This window comes from Heptranchias perlo, chromosome 13 (assembly GCF_035084215.1).
Source record: "Heptranchias perlo isolate sHepPer1 chromosome 13, sHepPer1.hap1, whole genome shotgun sequence".
Lineage (NCBI taxonomy): Eukaryota > Metazoa > Chordata > Chondrichthyes > Hexanchiformes > Hexanchidae > Heptranchias > Heptranchias perlo.
Window position 1 is genome coordinate 50,510,190 of NC_090337.1, and position 20,111 is coordinate 50,530,300.

General features: G+C 42.8%; 1 protein-coding gene and 2 long non-coding RNA genes across 7 annotated transcripts in view; 2 read left to right on the plus strand and 1 right to left on the minus strand.

Moving 5' to 3' along the window:
• LOC137331580 (uncharacterized) overlaps window positions 1-7,647 on the plus strand; it is a 34,760-nt gene extending 27,113 nt beyond the window's left edge. Inside the window, exon 3 of the long non-coding RNA XR_010965519.1 lies at window positions 7,153-7,647. This is a non-coding gene — a long non-coding RNA (uncharacterized lncRNA). The remainder of the gene's footprint in view (window positions 1-7,152) is intronic.
• Window positions 1-14,344, minus strand: part of LOC137331577 (ubiquitin carboxyl-terminal hydrolase 47-like) — a 29,632-nt gene extending 15,288 nt beyond the window's left edge. Inside the window, exons 1-10 of one of the 5 annotated variants that reach the window (XM_067995465.1) lie at window positions 13,955-14,344; window positions 13,747-13,800; window positions 12,585-12,681; window positions 11,330-11,445; window positions 10,055-10,143; window positions 7,666-7,797; window positions 5,870-5,965; window positions 5,305-5,442; window positions 4,425-4,466; window positions 3,410-3,478 (exon numbers count right to left, since the gene is read on the minus strand). In XM_067995465.1, coding sequence (XP_067851566.1) covers window positions 3,410-3,478; window positions 4,425-4,466; window positions 5,305-5,442; window positions 5,870-5,965; window positions 7,666-7,797; window positions 10,055-10,143; window positions 11,330-11,445; window positions 12,585-12,681; window positions 13,747-13,800; window positions 13,955-14,087 — 966 coding nt within the window. In that variant the 5' untranslated portion in view covers window positions 14,088-14,344. The remainder of the gene's footprint in view (window positions 1-3,409; window positions 3,479-4,424; window positions 4,467-5,304; window positions 5,443-5,869; window positions 5,966-7,665; window positions 7,798-10,054; window positions 10,144-11,329; window positions 11,446-12,584; window positions 12,682-13,746; window positions 13,801-13,954) is intronic. The other 4 variants (XM_067995462.1, XM_067995464.1, XM_067995466.1 and 1 more) reach the window with 4 other exon arrangements.
• Window positions 14,345-17,756: 3,412 nt separating this feature from the next.
• LOC137331094 (uncharacterized) lies at window positions 17,757-19,534 on the plus strand. Its single transcript, XR_010965377.1, has 2 exons — window positions 17,757-18,071; window positions 18,738-19,534. It is a non-coding gene; the product is annotated as an uncharacterized lncRNA (long non-coding RNA).
• The last annotated feature ends 577 nt before the right edge of the window (window positions 19,535-20,111 follow it).

Consider the following 20,111-nt stretch of genomic DNA (forward strand, 5'->3'; position numbering starts at 1 on the left):
TTGAAACATACAAGCTTCTAAGAGGGCTTGACAGGGTAGATGTTGAGAGGATGCTTCCCCTGGCTGCAGAGTCCAGAACTAGGGGACATTGGGCTAGAAATTGGGCCGTCTAGCGCCCGTTGTTTTGGCGGGATGCGGCCTCTCGAAGTGCCACGATGGCGTCTTGGCTGCGCACACACGTTTCTAGCATGACGTGCACCGGATGCCATCTTGCGCAGAGAGGGAATGCCGGCAGTATGTAAAGTAAGGAGAAAATGGATACAATCTGTGTGCAACACTGATTTAAAGTGATAGACACCATTTTGGGACTTAACACTCCATTCAACCATGACCATCTCAACCACGACCATCTGAACATGTCATACAGTGCCTGGAGGACCCCCCACCAGCGCTACTTAAAGGAACCATGCAGGATTTACAGGTTAGTTGCTGGATTATTGCTACTGGCTGCTAATGCAGTTCCAACTGTTTTTGGAGGTCTCCTGGAGTTGAATACTAGGACAAGGGGATGTGGCCTAACTTTAGAGCCAGGAAGTGCAAGAGTGAAGTTAGGAAATGCTTCTACACGCAAAGAGTGGAAGAAGTTTGGAACGCTCTTCTGCAACTAGTAGTTGATGCTAGCTCAATTGTTAATTTTAAATCTGAGATTGATACATTTCTGTGAACCAAGGGTATTAAAGGATACAGAGCTAAGGCGGGTATAAGGAGTTAGGTCACAGGTCAACTATGATCTCACTGAATGGCGGAACAGGCTCCAGGGGCTAAATGCCACTGCCACTTTCTGCGTCCTGGTATGCGCCACTTTCTCCTGCAAAAAAGCAGGACGTGCGTCTTGGTGATGTGCCTGTCACGGTTGAATAGCTGCCAGTGTGTCTGGCCTGTGAGTTGTGGCTGGGCGGCTTGCAACAGTGGTCATGTGTAAGGGTGAGAGGAAGCATTTGATTGGAAGAGTTGAATACTGATGGAAAGTGTTTGTTGGTATGTGGGGGATGGAGGGTGTAGTGCGTGGAGGAGTGGATGCAGCTAGAAGTGCAGTCCGTAGGAGATACCACATGACAGTTGACCTCACTCAACTTGACCACTTGTGTCAAAGCATTCAACTTCTTCCTGCACTGCATCCATGTTTGTGGTGCTATGCCTGGCATTGACTTCATCCCCCGCTGCCTCCCACTGCCTTTTGGGCATATCTCTGGAGGGCCTCTTGCCCCCACTGTGGATATAGGATGTCCCTCCTTCTGTCCACCTCTTGCACCAAGGCCTCTAGTGTATCAGCAGAGAATTCTGGTGCACACACTCTCGCAGGCCTGGTATAAACTCAGACTGGCAGATTGGTGAGGTCTGGCATGCAGATTGGAGGATGTGGGATTTAGTAGTGTGCAACCTTTATTCAATGTTTTAACATAACTCATCAGTTTGTAAACATAGGGACGGGACCTGCATCTGTGTTTTATGTGTGCAATGTCTGATCTCCGTTCAGACTACGTGCAGAAAGCAGACGGTTATTTTCAGCAAACAGGTACCGGCTACCTTTAAGAGATTTTAATAGTCATCCTCCCCATAGTCTCAGGATAAGGGGTCAGCCATTTAGGACTGAGATGAAGAGAAATTTCTTCACTCAGAGGGTTGTGAATATTTGAAATTCTGTACCCCAGAGGGCTGTGGATGCTCAGTTGTTGAGTATATTCCAGACCAAGAGCGATAGATTTTTGGACTCTTAAGGGAATCAAGGTATATGGGGATCGGGTGGGAAAGTGAAGTTGAGGTCAAAGATCAGCCATGATCTTACTGAATGGCGGACCAGGCTCGAGGGGCTGTATGGCCTACTCCTGCTCCTATTTTTTATGTTCTTATGTCTTCCAAAAGTTGACTGTCAGCATGTATGAAACCGCCCTTTCTCAGCTGGCACTTCATGCTTTCTTTATGGGCGGTGAGGTTTACCTGTACTCAATGCTCCAAGATTCTTTGATACATTCTACATTTCACAGCCACTGCTGCAAACTCCCCACACTCATGCTTCAGATTCTAACCAATAGATGATCCTAGAAACTGCACTCAATAGATGACCAACCATCCTCTCTGCACTCTTTAGCGACTGTTGTTTTGCCATAATATGAAAAGTAAGGAAGTCTCACATACGTTTGCAATTTCTTTACAAAGTCTCAAAGACAAGTTGTACTCTTTGAGGTAAGTGCATCTGATCAGAACAGCTGCTTTGTACGTTCAATTGCTGTATGCACTATAATTGTTGCATTGATGCAAAGCGGTTTTATTTCACACTGACACTGCAGTGATAATATAAATGAAACCCATGGGATTAAAGGAACATTGGCAGCCTAAGTACAAAGTTGGCAAAGGAAGATTAAAGGTGATTGGCAAAGGAACCAGAGGCGACACGAGGAAACATTTTTTTACGCAGAGAGTTGTTATGATCTGGAACGCACTGCCTGAAAGGGTGGTGGATGCAGATTCAATAAGTATCAAAAGGGAATTGGATAAATACTTGAAGGGAAAAAATTTACAGGGCTATGGGGAAAGTGCTAGGGATTGGGACTAATTGGATAGATCTTTCAAAGAGCCGGCACCAGAACGATCTGCCGAATGGTCTCCTTCTCTGCTGTAACATACTATGATACTATAATACTAACCTGAATCCAGAATTAGGTTGGAACCTGACACCTGAACAAAGTGAACTGAGACTCCCTGAAGCATGAAGTCTCTCTTCTCTTCACTTTGGATTCAGTTTGGACCTTTACACCAACACAAAACTTGTGGAGTTCGAACGCACCCCTAATTAAATATCTAATAAGTTAACTAATCAATAATAGACAACTAAAGTATTCACATTTGATGAAATAATTCAAAAATGATGCCCAAATAAATAGAAAACCTAGTATATTATGGGGCCAAATTCACATGGCATTCCACCAAATTCCTGCTGTAACTCCAGCAGGAGTCAGGTAGAATGGTTTGGAGCCTCAGCCCGCCCCTTAGATGGGGGGGCAGTGCCAATGGTGGAGACTCCCTACACTAGGGGTTCCTGCTTCCCCGGCCCCTCAGAGACATAAGGTAACACTGGAGGTTGGTATACCCAGTCAGATGAGGCATAGCAGCCCCCAGAAGGGCACAAGTGAGTCCCACCAGGGAGTCCAGGCCAGGGAAGTGGACTGGACCCCCGAATATTAGGTAAAAGTTTTTATTTATAAAAAATCAACACATCAATGCCATCTTCCCTGCTGAAGCATAGTAGGCAAAGGCAGATCTTTTCTTCCATTGCTCTTACTCATTCTGTAATTTTTGAACTGCTTCTTAGTTTGGTGTCATCTGCAGATTTGACTACACTGCCTTGAGCTTCTGAATTGACATAAATTAGAAATATTAGAGATCCCTGCACTGAGCCTGAGGTACTCACCTCTGATATAACTCCTCTGATGAGTATTTGTTGTTTCCCACCCTTCAGCCAATTTCTTATCCATTCCAACTGAGGCAGTGGAGAAAGGCAGGTTTGAAATGGAAACAGGAAAAGTGAAACAGAATCTTATTAGATTGCCTGAGGAAAAGAAAAAAGCAGGCCAACACCAAGAGTGCAGATGGCCCGAACCTCTTAAACAAATGAGGAAAATCTGCCAAGAGAAGTAGAAAATAAAAACACTTTTATTATGTGATTAACTGCAAATGGGAGGTTTTGGAAAGGGAAGAATATGTTGATGGGGTTAGATGAAGAAGGGAGGGAGGAGGCTCGTGTGGAGCATAAACACCGGCATGGACCTGTTGGGCCGAATGGCCAGTTTCTGTGCTGTACATTCTATGTAATTCTATCAACCCTCTTAAAAAGAGATTTTAGGTATCATCCAAGATGTGCCTGCCAGTCCCATGTTAATGAGATACCTTCCCAATGACCCACAAACTCTAGTAAGGTCAAGCGTTTGAGGGAAAACCAAAGTAACTGACAGGAATGCAGCCCAAGGATTTTTGGGCCCATATCATCAATGTGATTGCAGTTCTGATAAAGTTTCATCGACCTGAAACATTAACGCTGTTTCTTTCTCCACAGATGCTGCCTGACTTGCTGAATATTTCCAGCATTTTCTGTTTTTATTTCATCAATGTGATGATTAATTACCATTATATTCACCACATAATTAACATCAGCAGTGAAAGCAAATGTGTGCAAGAAAAATATAATTTCATCAACCACGTTTTTGATATTAATTTACTAAAAACAAGGAAAGTCCAGCATGGAACGGTCAATATGTTCTGTAAAAGTTAACAGTACAGCATTGAAATCAGAGTAAATTAATTATTCAACACCAGACACTCCACTAAATCTCTTAACTTTTGGTGCTATTGTAAAATGGGCAATTATCAGAGTGGATCGGCCGCATATTATACACCTCGCCTGATTTTCCTTTTCATTGACTTCTTACCTTGTCCATTGTGGGTTTTAGACACCATTCATTGCAGTTGTCCTGTACAAAAATTAAATTAAAAATTGCAATGAAGTATAAAATTTGTGAGATCAGATGTATGGTATGTAATTTTGAATAAATACATTTCTGTGCATTTCGGAATAAGAAATAATCATGACGTAACAATACATTGCAGATTTAGTAGGAGATGCCGTCACCATGCTCAATGTACTAGAGCATGAACTCGGACGCACTTCACAATCAAGCTGCCAAATGCTAAGAAATACATGCAGTTATTCAAATTACTTAGTGTGGTAGTCTCATATACTTGCTAGCACCATAGACCACAAGCGCAGAACAAAACATGCAACAGGGCACAAAACCTGACTTCTGGAAGCTACATAAACCATTGCTGACATAGGTCTGCTCACAAGGGCCATATATACCACTGTCATGGTCCAGTCATGGTGAAGGTACCATGTACCAACAAGTAAGCTAAATAGCCAGTGAAAACTAATTAGCCTGTAAGTTTTATCTTCTTGAGGTGATACTGAATCTTGTGTGTGGGTAATATATTTCATCCAAGAATAAGCTAAAATCCCAAATGTTGCATAAAGTAGCAAGATAGGATAAGAGCTGCAACTGGATAAGAGCTAATGGTTTAAGTGAAGACATGTGGAAAAATTAAAAGAATGCATTGAAAATTTACTATAAGGCAGCCATTGTTAGGAGCCATTACATGCTTTCAAGTTCCATCTGCTCCTGACTTAATCACAAGTGTACATAATGACAATGACAATTTTCTGGAACACACAGCGAATTCATCTCCAGCAAAATGAATACTCTACACTATTCTCCATTAAAATATTAGCATTAATAATAATGGCAAGTATCTTACCTGGGATTTGTGAAACTCCAACGCAAGTGGAATAGTAATGCACTCATTAAATTTCTGATAATACATCCAGAAGTCAACAGCTTCAAATCGTTTTAGTTGGAATGTGAGAATTTGAGGCAACTGTTTAAAATAGTATCTCTGCAAAATGTAAGGTCAAGTTAGTGCAACAAATCTTAAAAGGAATCTTGTTAATGAAAGATAGAGATAAATGTTATGTTTGTATTTCATTCATAATTAGGATGAAGATATGCAGAAATAAATATCTATAATACATTTAAAATATTACAACTACATGCACCTCCTGTTAAATTTTTACATTATAAATTCCTATGTCCACATTTATAATGAAAACTGCCCATGTAAACTTGTCACGCTGTAATTACAGCCTTTCACCAGTGAAGGTGCTGACATCCAGTATTTCTAAGGGCCTCAAGGAGGTGATTTCACCTTGAAAAAATCAGACTTTGCATCCATTCAGCTGCCTCTGCTGCTTCTCCCCTTCCTTTAACAGCCAACGACTTATGGAATTATATAAACTATCTTGGTGACAGAGTGGCAAACTTACTGTTTCTGTTTTAGTCTTTGTGCTACAATGGTCACAATAAGGCTCGTTGTCGCCTTCCATAGTATCCTCCTTCAAGAACTCTTGAAGAGCTGTTTCCTTTAAAAAGAAAGTAACAGGTTAAAATCAGAATATTGCAGCACGTCGAAGGCCTTGCACTAGTAGATAGTTATTTACAATGAGTTCAATACATGTCATACAGTTATTAAATCACACAGCGACTCCGATTTAGCCACATGCACTAATTTTAGTAGAAAACACCTTATACACAATACAGGTAAATGTACTTCACATGGGTGTATTTACTTAACAAACATCTACCACCATTCAGTGACCAAGGAAGTAAACCAACCACAATGATCAAAAAAACACTCACACACTCTGCTTTTGATTTTACCAACAAATGCACAAAAAGGTTAAAGTTCACATACATACGTGAATGAGTATTGAAATCACATGACCAACAATTGTGTCTGTTATTCATTGTTTATTTACTAATCAGGCATGCAATTAGCCACATCTGGATTGCCAACATCTCACACAGTTGTTAAATCACGGCACACAATGCATTATGGGACGTTGTGCTAGTTCCTCGTGTTCCATTGTCAAATCACCATGATGTAAATCTTAGAGGAGTTATGTAGTCAGAGCTGCTTAAGATTTGCTGGCTCTACACTGAAGGTTGGTGATGCATTTATGCCACTGTGAGCAGTACAGCAGTGTGAAAATCCTGGTCTGACAAGGATAAGTGGAAATTCTATCTGGCTCTATTTCATTTGCTTTATCAAAGACATCACGCTGTTTAGTTAGGAAGAAACTAAATGGCAGATTCAAACCAGTTAGATACATTTTTCCTAAGTACTATTAAACACCTTTCTATAGATATCTGATTGCATACAAGTGAGGAAGATTAGAATTTAGACAAAAGAATATATACTCTGATTAATTTTCAGGTTAAAGTCATCTAGGGCAGAATGCAAAAATATCAAAGGGTAAAAATAGCAGCTTACAGACAGAAGCAGTAACTTTGGACCAGAATTGAAAGTGAGTGGTGCATCAAAGGTCCAGGGGTTAAAAATATATGCGGGTATAAGCAAGAAGAGCACGTAAGATGGCATATTTGGAACTTAAAAAGAACAAGAAAGTTCAGAGCAGCACTGACCATAGTAGTATCGATAAAATTCAGAGAGACAAGAAAGGTTGTGACTGAGAAAAAGAGGTTAGTGCTTAGGAGACAGAGATGGATCACCTATCAAACAACAAACTTTTTCTTCTTTACTGTCTAGAGCGGCAAGGGATGCGTTAGAAGAGCTTTCCATATATGGAAGCAGTATTCAAGAAGTCAAGAGTGGAAAAGTGTTTGGAACAAGAGCAAACTGAGCTTCTTGGAGACAACTTTAGCAATGGAGATGTGTATGTTCCATTTGAGATCAGAAGAAATGAGGAAGCCAGGAATATCAATAGAATGAAGGGCTAACTGCATTCAATTTAGTTTAAACATTTTGCTCTCCAAGTTAGCAAAAATGCAGTTGCTCAGTTCTCAATTAAAACATAATGTAAGTGCCTGCAAGTCTTGGATAATAAAAGATAAATATTGCAATGTCCGAGACTGTTTCAAATGTGAATTACTTTGGATTAATTTTGTGATGTAGTGGATATCTAAAGTGTCACTGGTACTGGACTCCACAAACAGAATCAATGTAAAAAAGGGATGTTTGCCACATTGCTGTAAAGTAATTTAATAATCTGAATACAAAATATGGGTTTAACTCGTTTGCTTTATAATGTTTTAATCTTACCAGATGTCTAATCTTTGCTGAAGAGTAAGCTAAACGAATGGGTAGAGGTACATCCAGAAAGAAACAGTCATCCTCAAAAAGATTTGCGCACACTGAGCACTTCATGGATAGAACCATTATGATCTGATAAAACTAAAAGACATAGCACAATGAGCACTGAGCCCATGATCTGTCATTCAGAATTTAACAGAATACTGAAAAAAAAAACTGATATTTTGAATCCCATCTCAAAAAATACTGATGCTTCATTGTTGCCATTGACAAATCTTCAAGCCTTTTTTTTAGGTGTACAATATACTTTGGAGGGTGGGTGGGGGGGGAAGAGGATAAATACCGTGGGGGAAAAAATCCTCGACCATTCCAGTTCACTCTCTCCCGTAACTTTGGAAGGAGTGCGACAGAAGGGCTGGAAATCCCCAGCCATTGCTGGCACTTCTTGCACACCCTTGCAAGGCCAGTGACGTGAAGGGGCAGGGACAGGAGCACTGACTCCCTATGTCGAGAAGCCCTGTGACATCAGCATCGCAGAAGGTCAGTACATCTTGGGAAGCTGGTACGTCCAGTGAGAAGAGGCATACCAGTCTCTTCCCTGGTGGAAGTGTGGCCTACCTGGATTTCCAGGCCTAGATCATTGCCTGGTCCCATGAAGGGGTCAGAAATGCTATAAGATTCTTCTGGCGTCCTTATAAAAGGAGCTGATGGGATAAATGCGTGTATCTTTCAAGGGGCAGTGGGGGGAGTCCCTTCACCCCCGCCGGGCCTGGAACTGGCATATTCCACTGACTTTTCAGCCTATTGGGGCAGGCAGGTGCCCAAGATCTGCCCCTAGAGGCGTGGGTATTTGTCATGGCCATTCAAGTCAGGAGCCCTCCCTTTGATCCACATACTCTGTTAGGGCCAGAGGTCACTAGCAGGCACACTACTGGCATAACAGCTGGGATTGTACCCTGCGGATTTTAAGGGTGCTGGATTTTTTTTTTAATTTTAAGATTGACAGTTTTGACAATTCACAGAACGTGACACAGCTTCCTGTTTGTAAGCTACAACTTCCTGTTTGTAAACCACAACCCTGTCTACTGATGGAAAAAGTCTGAGAGCACTGTAGACAGTGTTTAGAATCCAGGGAAACATCTATTAGAACAGCTCAATATTTTAAAAATAGCTATAAAAATGTTTATAGAAAAACAGCAACAAAGTAAAGCACCACTATCTGAGGTCATTTTGATAGCAAAATCAATGTAACTTAATATAAGGGTCTGTGAACTTCAATTGAAAATAATTTGACAGATCTCAGTTAATGTGTCATTAACTGCTGCATTTGTATTTCAATTTATTATGCAAGAGAAAAGGAGTGCTAATCACAGTGCTGGGAAATGAACTAATGCCTTAAGGAAGGGGCTTACCTTTCATCAGGCACACAATAAAAATGATCACGGCTGTAGTGACGACACAATATCACTGAAATTCTTAAAGATAAGTTGTCAGTGTTTGCTTTACCCTCCCAATCCCCCACGGACTGTGTCTCAGTGCCAGGATACTCAGTGGTGTATGGGTGGAGGGTGCATCCTGAGGAAGATAGAAGCCCTAGGCCCGTGGTGTGACCATGACTTTTAGAATCGAGTTGATTCAAGGAGAGGAGAGAAGCCACTCCCTGGAAACACAATGCGTGAAGAGTTCCGGTCAATGAAAGCCAAGTTGGCTGCAGAGGCAGTGACACCGTACGGTCAAACTAATACGTGAACTGTGACACTGTACAACAGGTAAAAAGTCAATCAAATATCACTGTGTATAATATGAACACAGTACAATAAATTATAATACAAATATAGCACATTAAATAACTATTCAAAGTAAATGATGCTAACTATATATAATTTATTATTTCATCTATATGCCCCCATTCCTTCTGAATCCCTTTCCCTTCCATTACCAGATTTGGCTCCTGCTCCATCTCAATCTCAGCCCCTTGCTCCCTCCCAATCTCCAGTTTCTTTCACTCATATATGTTACAACATGTCCTGGGTGGTTTCTCTAAATCTGGCCCAGTACCCACTTTTGATCCAATGCACACTGGTTGTCATCTTGCCCTGGGCTTTTAAAAAGATATAAAATGATAATTGAATAAAGCAGTAATGAGGTACGTGTTAGAGATATAAAGAGAGAGAGAGTGGGTGATATACTGAACAAAGCAAACAGATGAAAGGACTTACAGAATGAGGGAGAGAGAAAGGATGTGGAAAAGGAGTTGGAGACACATGGGAAGGTGTAGAAAAAAGGGGAAAAAGGAAAACAGAAAAACTAAGAGTCAGACAAGCAGAGATCCAGTTACAAGAAGAGAGATGCAATTTTTAAAAAATTGTCGGTGGGCACTACCTCAGATTAACCTTACCTCGACAATGTTATGCTCCTGATCCACTTCAGTCTTCAGTTTGCTTATCAGATTGCGGAAACATTCTTCTATATCACACTGTTTTGAAACTTGAAAAGAAAAATTGTAAAAAATAATGTTTAAATGAACATATACCTCTATACAGTACATTAAAAACCTTAGCCTGGATTTCCCGATACGTGCTGGCATCAGTGGAAGGGCAGCAGACATGCACTTCTGCCCGACCGTTAACTCTGCTGTTAATCCTGGCAGGCTTCCTAGGGTACTGCACAGTTAAGCTAGTTTATGTACTCGTCCTTGAATGGGCTGGAACCAACAAACTTTGATCCAGAGGTGATTGCACTAGCACTGAACTAAGCCGATTGCTTATTCATCTACTATGTGAAGACTAAGGCTTGTGTCATATCCAGTAAGCTAAATACAAAACAAAGGTTTCTGTTCAGCCCCAAGACAATGCTACAATACCAAATATTGTGTGTTTGAGGTGTGTACTTTTGTTCATAGAGGGAGAGCATGATAGAAATATCTGATGAAAGCCAAAAAGGTATTGCCATCATCACCATGGCACACAAGCTCAACCATACAGCTCTCTCCATACAGCAGCTCCCTCTCTTTTCATCTGTTTCAATTGCACTCAATATATTCTATTTTCCGCTTTCCTTTTTTCAGAGAGAGAGAGAGATTCAAAAGCCTATGAACAGATTCTCTGGCATTCCCTCACATTTGCTTGCCTTTTTGTTCCTCTGTGTCCTTATAAGGACGATGTACTGGAAGCTGTTGCAAAACCATTACTTTTCCTTGTGCTGGTGTGCACCAGGATTTTAGGAAATGGTAGCAATCCAGGTCTTCCCTCTTGAAAATTAAAAGAAAAAAAGGATTCCAAAACCTCGAAACGTTGCGATAACATCAGGGATGCAGCCACGACACACCGAGATAAAATATTATTGGACTAAATGCCCTTAGCGCTGCAGAAATAAAGTAGGACTTTGCCACTCTCTCCCTTCTGGCATACACCATGGATTCACAGCTTGGTCATTGCAATTTTTTGAATACATTCTCAGGCTTTCACTACAAGAAATGTCTTAGGAAACTTAGTGTTGGCTTCCCCTACCGAGTCTTCAATGTTGGCTTCACTTAATGGACCAACTTAATCGCAGAAAAGTGACAAATGGACCAGGCAGCAGAATACTAAGAATTGGAGAAACATTTTTTTTGATCAATGGTTAGGTAGATAGATACATAGACACTAAATGGATAGATTTGTCCAATGCTTACCATTCAGTCCCAAGCTTGTGGTCAACTCATTTGTCTCCAAAGATTTTACCTCTCTGCTTTCTAATTTGTTGAACAGACTTTTCAATTTGTGTATAAAATCCACATCTGTTTCTAAGCTAGAAAAAATATGGAATTTTAACATTTAAGAAAACCAATTCTGTTTGCAATTTAGGAACAGAATAATCTTGAAATTTCCAATGGAGTAATCCTAAATCCTTTAGGGTCTCTGAATGGTTGACAAATATCTTTTAAATGCAAATAAGCATTTGGGCACATACACAAAGGGGGTGAAATTCCTTCTGTCGATAATTTCAGCGAAAAAGTCATGAGAGTAGAAAATGGGAAATCCTACTTTGTATTCAAACTGACTTTTTTTTGGAGGAATTTCACCTCCAAACATGCTTGTTCAAAAAAATCACACTAACACTCTATGCCATGGGACGGTAACATACAAAGGTTCCGTCCATGCAACTTACAATACAGTGAGCTTCCAGTCCTAGCTAACTGGGGATAACTCATATGCTGTTATATAAGCAGGAACTTCACATTTTTTAGCAGAACAAATACACTGGCTAATGCTTTGGCTGGTATTCCACTTTACATAATGGATTATTTCTGCATTTTATGGATATTTCTATCTCTTTGCTGAAGTTTGAAAATTTCATTCCATTTTCCAGCCCCTTGCATCCATAATACGAAAAACAGAATTTGTTTTGGATATTATTTGCACTTTTCAAAGTGAACAATGTAATTGCTGGAGAACACTAATTTTGCCTGCCCCAATATTACTGCTCATTAACTGCAACTAATTAGATGCACAGTATAGTTTCTAGACCCAACCCAATAATGTACTTTAATTTCAGAAACACCCATCCAACATTTTTATTTTCCTTATTTCCTACATCAGCCATTCTGAGTTTGATTAGCCAACCAGTACTGAATTACAGACTGTTCTGTGTTTTAGACTTGTCGCCCTCCCCACATTGACTGAGCACTGGATGGGTGCAGTGTGCCCAAAATGCACTACATCTCTCCAATCTTCAGTTACCCTTGAATCATCACAAGTAGTAGTTTCTAGCCTCTTGTGTTCTGACTGCATTATACACTTTGTTCTCAATTTCCAAGCAATAGTTCACCAAACTTTCCAGTTCAAGATTTTTCTAAATCTGGATCTTTACATTTACAGAACCCATAAACGGTCTTACCAATGACCAATAGTGCTCTTTTAGCAGTCCGAAGTAATTCTAATGCCTACCTGGCAATGTAATGTTTAACTTCTGGGGTCATGAACCATGTTTGAAGCAACGTGTTCAGATAACAAGTGGCTCCTTGATTGATCAATCCAACAAAAGCTATGCATATAATAAAAAATGGACATTAAAGGAAAAGTTGATTAGAATCAAAACAGTAGCTGTTCTGCTGAGAGTCTTTCTTTACAACAACCTACATTTATATAATGCTCCTCACATGTAGGGAGGCATATCAGAGTGCTTCACAATAAGGAGGAAAAAGATACAGTAGACAAGAGAGAGAGGGAACTGTGCAGAGCGTAGTGGCTGAATGAATGCTTAGCTGAATGAATGAATGAATGAATGCCGGTCGCTTGTCGTTTTAATTCCCCCTCCCACTCCTACTCTGACCTCTCTGTCCTCGGCCTCTTACACTGTTCCAATGAAGCTCAACGTAAGCTCGAGGAACAGCACCTCATCTTTCGCTTAGGTACTTTACAACCTTCCGGACTCAACATTGATTTCAATAACTTCAGATCATAACCACTCTTTTGTTTCTTAACCTGTCCCATTACCAGCCTCTTTGCCTTGCACCATCATCCCTTTTGTCATTTAATCACTTGTGACCTCTACCCTATCCCATTTTGTTCTTTCCTTCCCTCCCCTCCCTCCCCCCTTTCCCTGGCTCTGTACTTGTTTAAAAACTGTTAACTCTTTAACATCTTCCAGTTCTGATGAAAGGTCATCGACCTGAAACATCAACTCTGTTTCTTTCTCCACAGATGCCGCCTGACTTGCTGAGCTTCTCCAGCACTTTTTGTTTTTGTTTCAGATTTCCAGCATCGGCAGTATTTTGCTTTTGAGGTTACATAGCCCCTTGGCTGAAAAGCCTGGGGAATCTAGATGCATGTGGAGTATCCAGATTTAGTGCGGACATTGTGGACGGTGCCAGTTAGTATGCTGAAGATGTCAACTTGGGTGGAGGTCCACTTTCTGCCTGCATAGTACGCTGGAGGATGAATTTACAATTCTACAGTTCCACTGTTTCCCTTTTGGTGTGAAAGATCATCGATCTGAAATGGATAACTGTTTCTCTCTCTCTCCACAGATGCTGCCTGACCTGCTGAGTGTTTCCAACATTTTCTGTTTTTATTTCAGCATTTGAACCTACTGCTTTTGTTGCCTTACCTGGTCTTTTTGAAATGAATCCACCAAACCCACTGAAAATGCTTTTCGTTGTACCTGTAAAAAATCACCGAAAGAGTTGTAATAGCGGGGGCAGACTCTCGTACTGTTGTTTACAAAGCGATCATCAATCCCTGAATCGGCAGCTCAGTATTAAAGTATTGTCTTCATATTAATACACCTATGATTAAGTGAGAGTCGGGCTGCTTACCTGTACTTCTCCTGTTGATATGTGGCCACATCTTGTGGAACACGCGGAACAGGGAAGACAAACTGCACCTGCAAGTACAGAAAATAATGACCAGGAGTTTCGCGGCTCGTTTAACTCCAGTCACCGACCACATCGCCCAAGTACAGTCTAGTCCCAAAACGTGTGGATTGCTCGCCGTCTTGCACCATAGAAACTGCGATTATTATTTTTTTCTCTCTACTAAGGACGATCCCCTTTATTATTTGCAAGGATCGGTATTTCTCAGTTACAGTAAAACAAAACCTTCAACTTTCCGTTTCAATTTCCCTATTTGCATTGTGACTTTGTTTGCAACGGTGCAGACGAGAAATAAGGGAGTTTAGTTTCAGTTTACTGTAACGTGTCGTCCGTGAGGCCCACGTGTGCCAGGGTTATAAACCACGTGAATGAGCAGAAACTGTCTTGACGGGAAAATGACAATATACCTTTTGGGCAGATTTTAATGTCCCTTTTATTTCTTTTAGTGCAGACTCCAGGAGATTGGCATCCAGGAATTAGGACGCAGGAGTCAGCTGTCAACATTTCTGCCGATCCCGTGGCAGACTTTGGCAACTCAATACTGTTGTGTGGGGCGGGATTTTAACCTAACCCGCCTGTCGTTAAACTGACGAGATTGGGCACAATGCTGGTTTTACACACTGCCCGATTTAACTCTCCACTGTAGTCATTGGACGGGCTGTAAAACCGACATTCCACCCGATCCCATGGGCTCGATTTTAGCGTCGGGTTTCCTGCGGGTTTCCAGCGGGGGGGGGACCCCGAAAATCCCAATATCCAATCACGTGACCGGATCGCGCCGAGATCCCGGCCACTTCCGAGTGCCGCGCTGACGTGCGGGGCTGCGTGCGCAGGCCCCGCTGGTGGGAATCCCGCAGGCAATTAAAGCCAGCGGGGTTCCACTTGAGTGTACTTACCTTGCTTGTTGAGGTCATTAAATGAGCTGAAGCAGCTGTCAAAACAGGAAGTGTGGGATTTTAGGTTCAAGGCAGTGTGTTTCACAATCTGGGGGAAACAGTCTCCCTTCAACCGGTCGTGTTCCAGCCAGCAGCCTGTGGCAGCTGCCAAGGTGCACTCCACAGCGGGTGGGAGAGCCCTCACCCACGCAGGAGGCCACCGCGTCACGTAGGGCAACCCCTGCCCTCCACCACCCCCCGCCAAGCCAGAGGACAGACCGACGTGAAACCGCAGCCCCAGTGCGAGGAACCACCTACCTACCCTGCACAACCCCTCAGACCAACACCTGCCAGATGGGTGGTGCGTTGACATCCTCGGAGGACAAACAGCATGACCAGCCCCAGCAGCCTCGCAGTCCACGCCGTCCACCTCTGACACGTGGAGCTCCACAACAGAGTGCTGTGACGCATCCACCTGTACAGCAGGAGGGAGGGCTACCGCAGAGAGAGACGCGTCGCAGAGGGCACTACCCTCCGCACAGGGTCCACAGACCGAGGCGCAGCTCCCCGGACCTCTCTGAGCAGCAGTGCACACGGAGGCGCAGATTCACTCGACATGTAGTCGTGGAGATCTGCAGGATCTTTCATGCCGAGCTGCTCCTGGCTGGCCCCAGCACCATCTGCTTACCTGTCGCTGCCAAAGTCACCACTGCCCTCCACAACCTCTCCTCCGCATCCTTCCAGGGTGCAGCCGGGTACACCGCCGATGTCTCTCAGTCGTCTGCGCGGAAGAGCCCTGCAAATACACCTGCACCTATTCTGCAGTAACACAATGGGTGGCATCAGTGGTGGGTCCTCATAGTGATACCCAGGAGCGGGCATTATTGGACACAACAGACAGGATTCGCGGAGACATGGCAGTGGTGGTGCCAATATAATGTGTGAAGTTTGTTGCTCTGAAATTCAATATAGGTAACACCCATGGCAAACCCTCAGACACCCTTGTGCATCCCCTTCATGCTCACGACACGTTTGCCGTACGCTGCCTACTGCACATATGCGATGCATGCCCTGTGGCTGCAGCACAGGTGGTGGCAGGTTGAGTGAGGCTGGCCGTGAGAGAGATGCACGAGAGGGTGAGTATGGGATAGAGCCATGAGATTGTATGAGGATTGGGTTGCGTGTTAGTGGCGGGTGAGTACTGGTGAGGTGAGTAGGTGCAGGTAAGATGAGGATGGGGTTTGAGTGGGTATGAGGGGTGATGTGACAGAGTAGTGTTGGCGCTGCCGAAGGAGATGTGGGGTGGGGGCAGTGTTGTGGCAGACGGAGTGTAGGGGAAAGACTACGTGTTCTCATTGTGGCTGACCTACTGAGGTCATTGGAGCGCCTCCTGCACTGTATGCAGGTGGGCGATATGTTGGTGGTGCAGGTGACCCCCTCTGCCACCTCGAGCCAGGCCTTCTTGGTGGCAGAGGCAGGCCGCTTCCTCCCGCCCGCCGGGTGGAAGATCTCTGTCCTCCCCCGCCTCCTCACCCCATCTGATGATACCTGGGGTGAGGCATCATTAAACTGGGAGCAGCCTTTCCCCTGGGCTGCTCCATGCTGTAATTTGTTCTATTGGTTGCAGCATCTGTCAGTGGAGGACTGCCCCTTTAAGTAGAGAGCCTCCAGCTGACAGATCGTACTGCGCATGCGCAGCCCGCCCGATGCGCAGACCAGCAGCGCGGACCCCGGAGGAGCAGGTAAGTGATTCCAATTAGTGCATTGCCTGCTATGATCGTGCGGGCAACCCACTAATTTCACCGGGCGCGGAGGCCACGCACCCGAAACCCAACCCGCCGGAAACCCGCAGGCCTGCTAAAATCAGGCCCCATGAGTTTCCTGCCCAACGAATTTGGTTCAAATTACTCTCCATCTACGATTTTGCCACCAGACTACGGGAAACGGATTTAGCAGCGAAAAGCAAAATACTGCAGATGCCGGAAATCTGAAACAAAAACAAAAAAACGCTGGAAACACTCAGCAGGTTCGGCAGCACCTGTGAAAGGAACAAAGCTCTTTTTTTTCTTTATTCGTTCACGGGATGTGGGCGTCGCTGGCAAGGCCAGCATTTATTGCCCATCCCTAATTGCCCTTGAGAAGTTGGTGGTGAGCCGCCTTCTTGAGCCGCTGCAGTCCGTGTGCTGAAGGTTCTCCCACAGTGCTGTTAGGAAGGGAGTTCCACGATTTTGACCCAGCGATGATGAAGGAACGGCTCCCAGTGGAATCTCCACCAGTAAGATAAACTCACAGCTGCAAGGGTGGAAAACCTGGCAGTGATACATTGAGACCTGAGGGGAATTAAAAGGGGTGGAAAAGAGGTCAAGAGGAATACTTTTCTCAAGCCATGATTAGTTAGTAGCTGGGGCCTATATGAAGGCAGAAGAGCCCAATATTCGGCCTTCTCCCTCCATCCAGTGACTTAGGGGGCTTACTGCCAGTACCGCAGGGACCATCACCACCATTCTCCAGGCTGTCTTCGGGGTGGTAGTCAGTAAGCAGGGAAATATGATGGTTTGGCGACCCTCACCTCTCCAAGAGATGAGCAGGGAAGGAGGAGGAGGAAAATTGAAATTGGCAAGGAATGCAACAGTAGGCTTCCTAACTGATTTTCCCACTTTTTCCACCACTACCCCACCTGACCTTGGGTGAGATAATGGTTGAAAATCCAACCTGATATCTCTGAACTCTGGAGATTAAAGATTTCTTTTTTAAAGTAAGGAGTATATGAATCTACTGCTTGAAATTATAATCTCATAATTTATGAGAGAATTGCTCGTGCTCTGTGATCTATCATTTTGATGAGCATAAAAACACTGAAATATGGCAGTAGAAGGAATGAAAGAGCAGCCTTTGATTTTAAGGTTTGGCTGTAAACAAGAAAAGTGAGTAAAAATGAAACTGAAAGTCTTATATAAATACTCTGACCGTGCTCTCAGCTCATAAGTGAGCTCCAAATTTCACAGCAAGTCATACAACAGTCAGTCTGAGGAAATTTGGAATGGGCAGCCAATTCCAGGTCTTTGTAATAGGCATTAAAAATGAACGGATTTTAGTGGATGTCGGAAAAACAGAGGAAGAAATGAACCGATTGGTTGTTTCAGAGTTTAGGAAGTTGCTGTTACTAAAATACCCTGGCAACATTGGTAAGTAGCAGTTAATTGTTTTTTTTTTGAAAGACATAAGTTAACCTAGAGTTGGGTACATAAAAGAAAGTGGCCCATTACCAGTGTGATGTGATGAACTGGATGTCCCTCTTCCTGGTGGGGAAGCAGTGGGGCTCTCTAACCTATGACTTGATCTGCATCATGATTAATCAGAACTGCACATCTAAAGCCTCGCCTCCCTACTAGCATTTGGATACAACAGGCGGGGGAGGGGTGGCTAATGGCAGCTCCTGCAGGGACAGGGGGAGAAAAATCCTGATCAGGGCAGGTAGGCAGCAGACGGTATAATGGCGTCATTTTCCAACATTTCCAACCAATCCCACCTGAGGTGGGACAGGATAATGTAGGGAAATCCAGCTTGAAGTCTTCTACAATGAAATATAACAGGTTCTGATCTTCCAATTTACAAATACGCTTTCTTGTATCGGTTTAGTTTTAAAAGTTGATTTTACATGAATAAATGTAGGTGATGGGTGAAGATTTGCACAAGATATCTGTGGGCCATATCTGCCATTTTCCACATTTAAAATGATCACCATTGTGGATTATCTGTGTTTATCATTATCATTGAAGCCAATCATAAAAGGCCATATTTTATATTGACTGTGCAATTTAAAAAATGTTTATTATTTACTTAATTTGCAGTAAATGATGCACGCCTGCTTTTTGCTGACATTGAACTGGAAGACAAAGAAACATTCGGGAAATACCAGATTAAGAACAGATCTACCATCCTGGTGGTGCTACAGCTGGACGGTGGGGCTGCACAGTTGCACTTTTTCAACTAACTAGCCCTGTTGGAGATTTTCCTTGGAACAATTTCTCCGATGCAACTCTAAAATTAAATGTCAACAAAAAATCCAAGGGCTAGGAATTATTGAAGGAATGGCATCAAATGTATTTATTCTTTGTTTAAATCCAGAGAAATTGTTACATGTTATTAAACTCTCATGCTTAGCATACTACAGCTTACTGGTTAGTTCGAATTGCTGGAAAATTCTTTTACTTTTCTTTACGCTGCCATTTTATTTACATTACAATTCAAAATACTGGATAATTTCATTTTTTTCATGGAAAATGACTTTGAATTAACAGGAGTCGGTTGTATTCTAAAGATGTTGGCTTGTAGCCACATCGATGTACATGACACTTAAGACAGCTTTTTAGGAAGAGGGGATGGAGTATCTCCTTGTCCTTTACTCTCATTCCTTGTACAATTCTATGTGCTGCCTCAAGTATTCACCTTTCCTAGAACCTTAAGGGTCTCTTTGCCCCATCCCTTGATCTGCCTGATTAATTATAACTGCCCATCTAGGGTCTGTTTTGTAGAAGTTTTGTGTAACTGTCCTGTCTTGTTATGCATATGTTGTGTTACCTCTGCATTATTTTTCTTGAAACCGTAAAATGAAAAAACAAATAAAATAAATGTGCATTGATGTCAATTGATTGAAGTGATTTTTCTGTTATAAACAAACAAATTCATCTAAGGACGAATTGAAAAACTTTTCCCGAGAGAGTGCAGAAGAGATTTACCAGAATGGTACCAGGGATGTGGGACTTAAGTTATGTGGAGAGACTGGAGAAGCTGAGGTTGTTCTTCTTAGAGCATAGAAGTTGAGACGCAATTTGATAGAGGTATTCAAAATCATGAATGGTTTTGATAAAAGAAAGACTTGCATTTATATAGCGCGTTTCATGACCTCAGGATGTCCCAAAGCGTTTTACAGCCAATGAAGTATTTTTGAAGTGTAGTCACTGTTGTAATGTAGGAAACGCGGTAGCGAATTTGCACACAGCAAGCTCCCACAAAAAGCAACTTGATAATGACCAGATAATCTGCTTTAATGATGTTGGTTGAGGGATAAATGTTGGCCAGGACACTGGGGTTAACTCCGCTGCTCTTCTTAAAAATAATGCCGTGGGATCTTTCACGTCCACCTGAGATGGCAGATAGGGCCTTGGTTTAATGTCTTATCCAAAAGACAGCACCTCTAACTATGCAGCACTCCCTCAGCACGA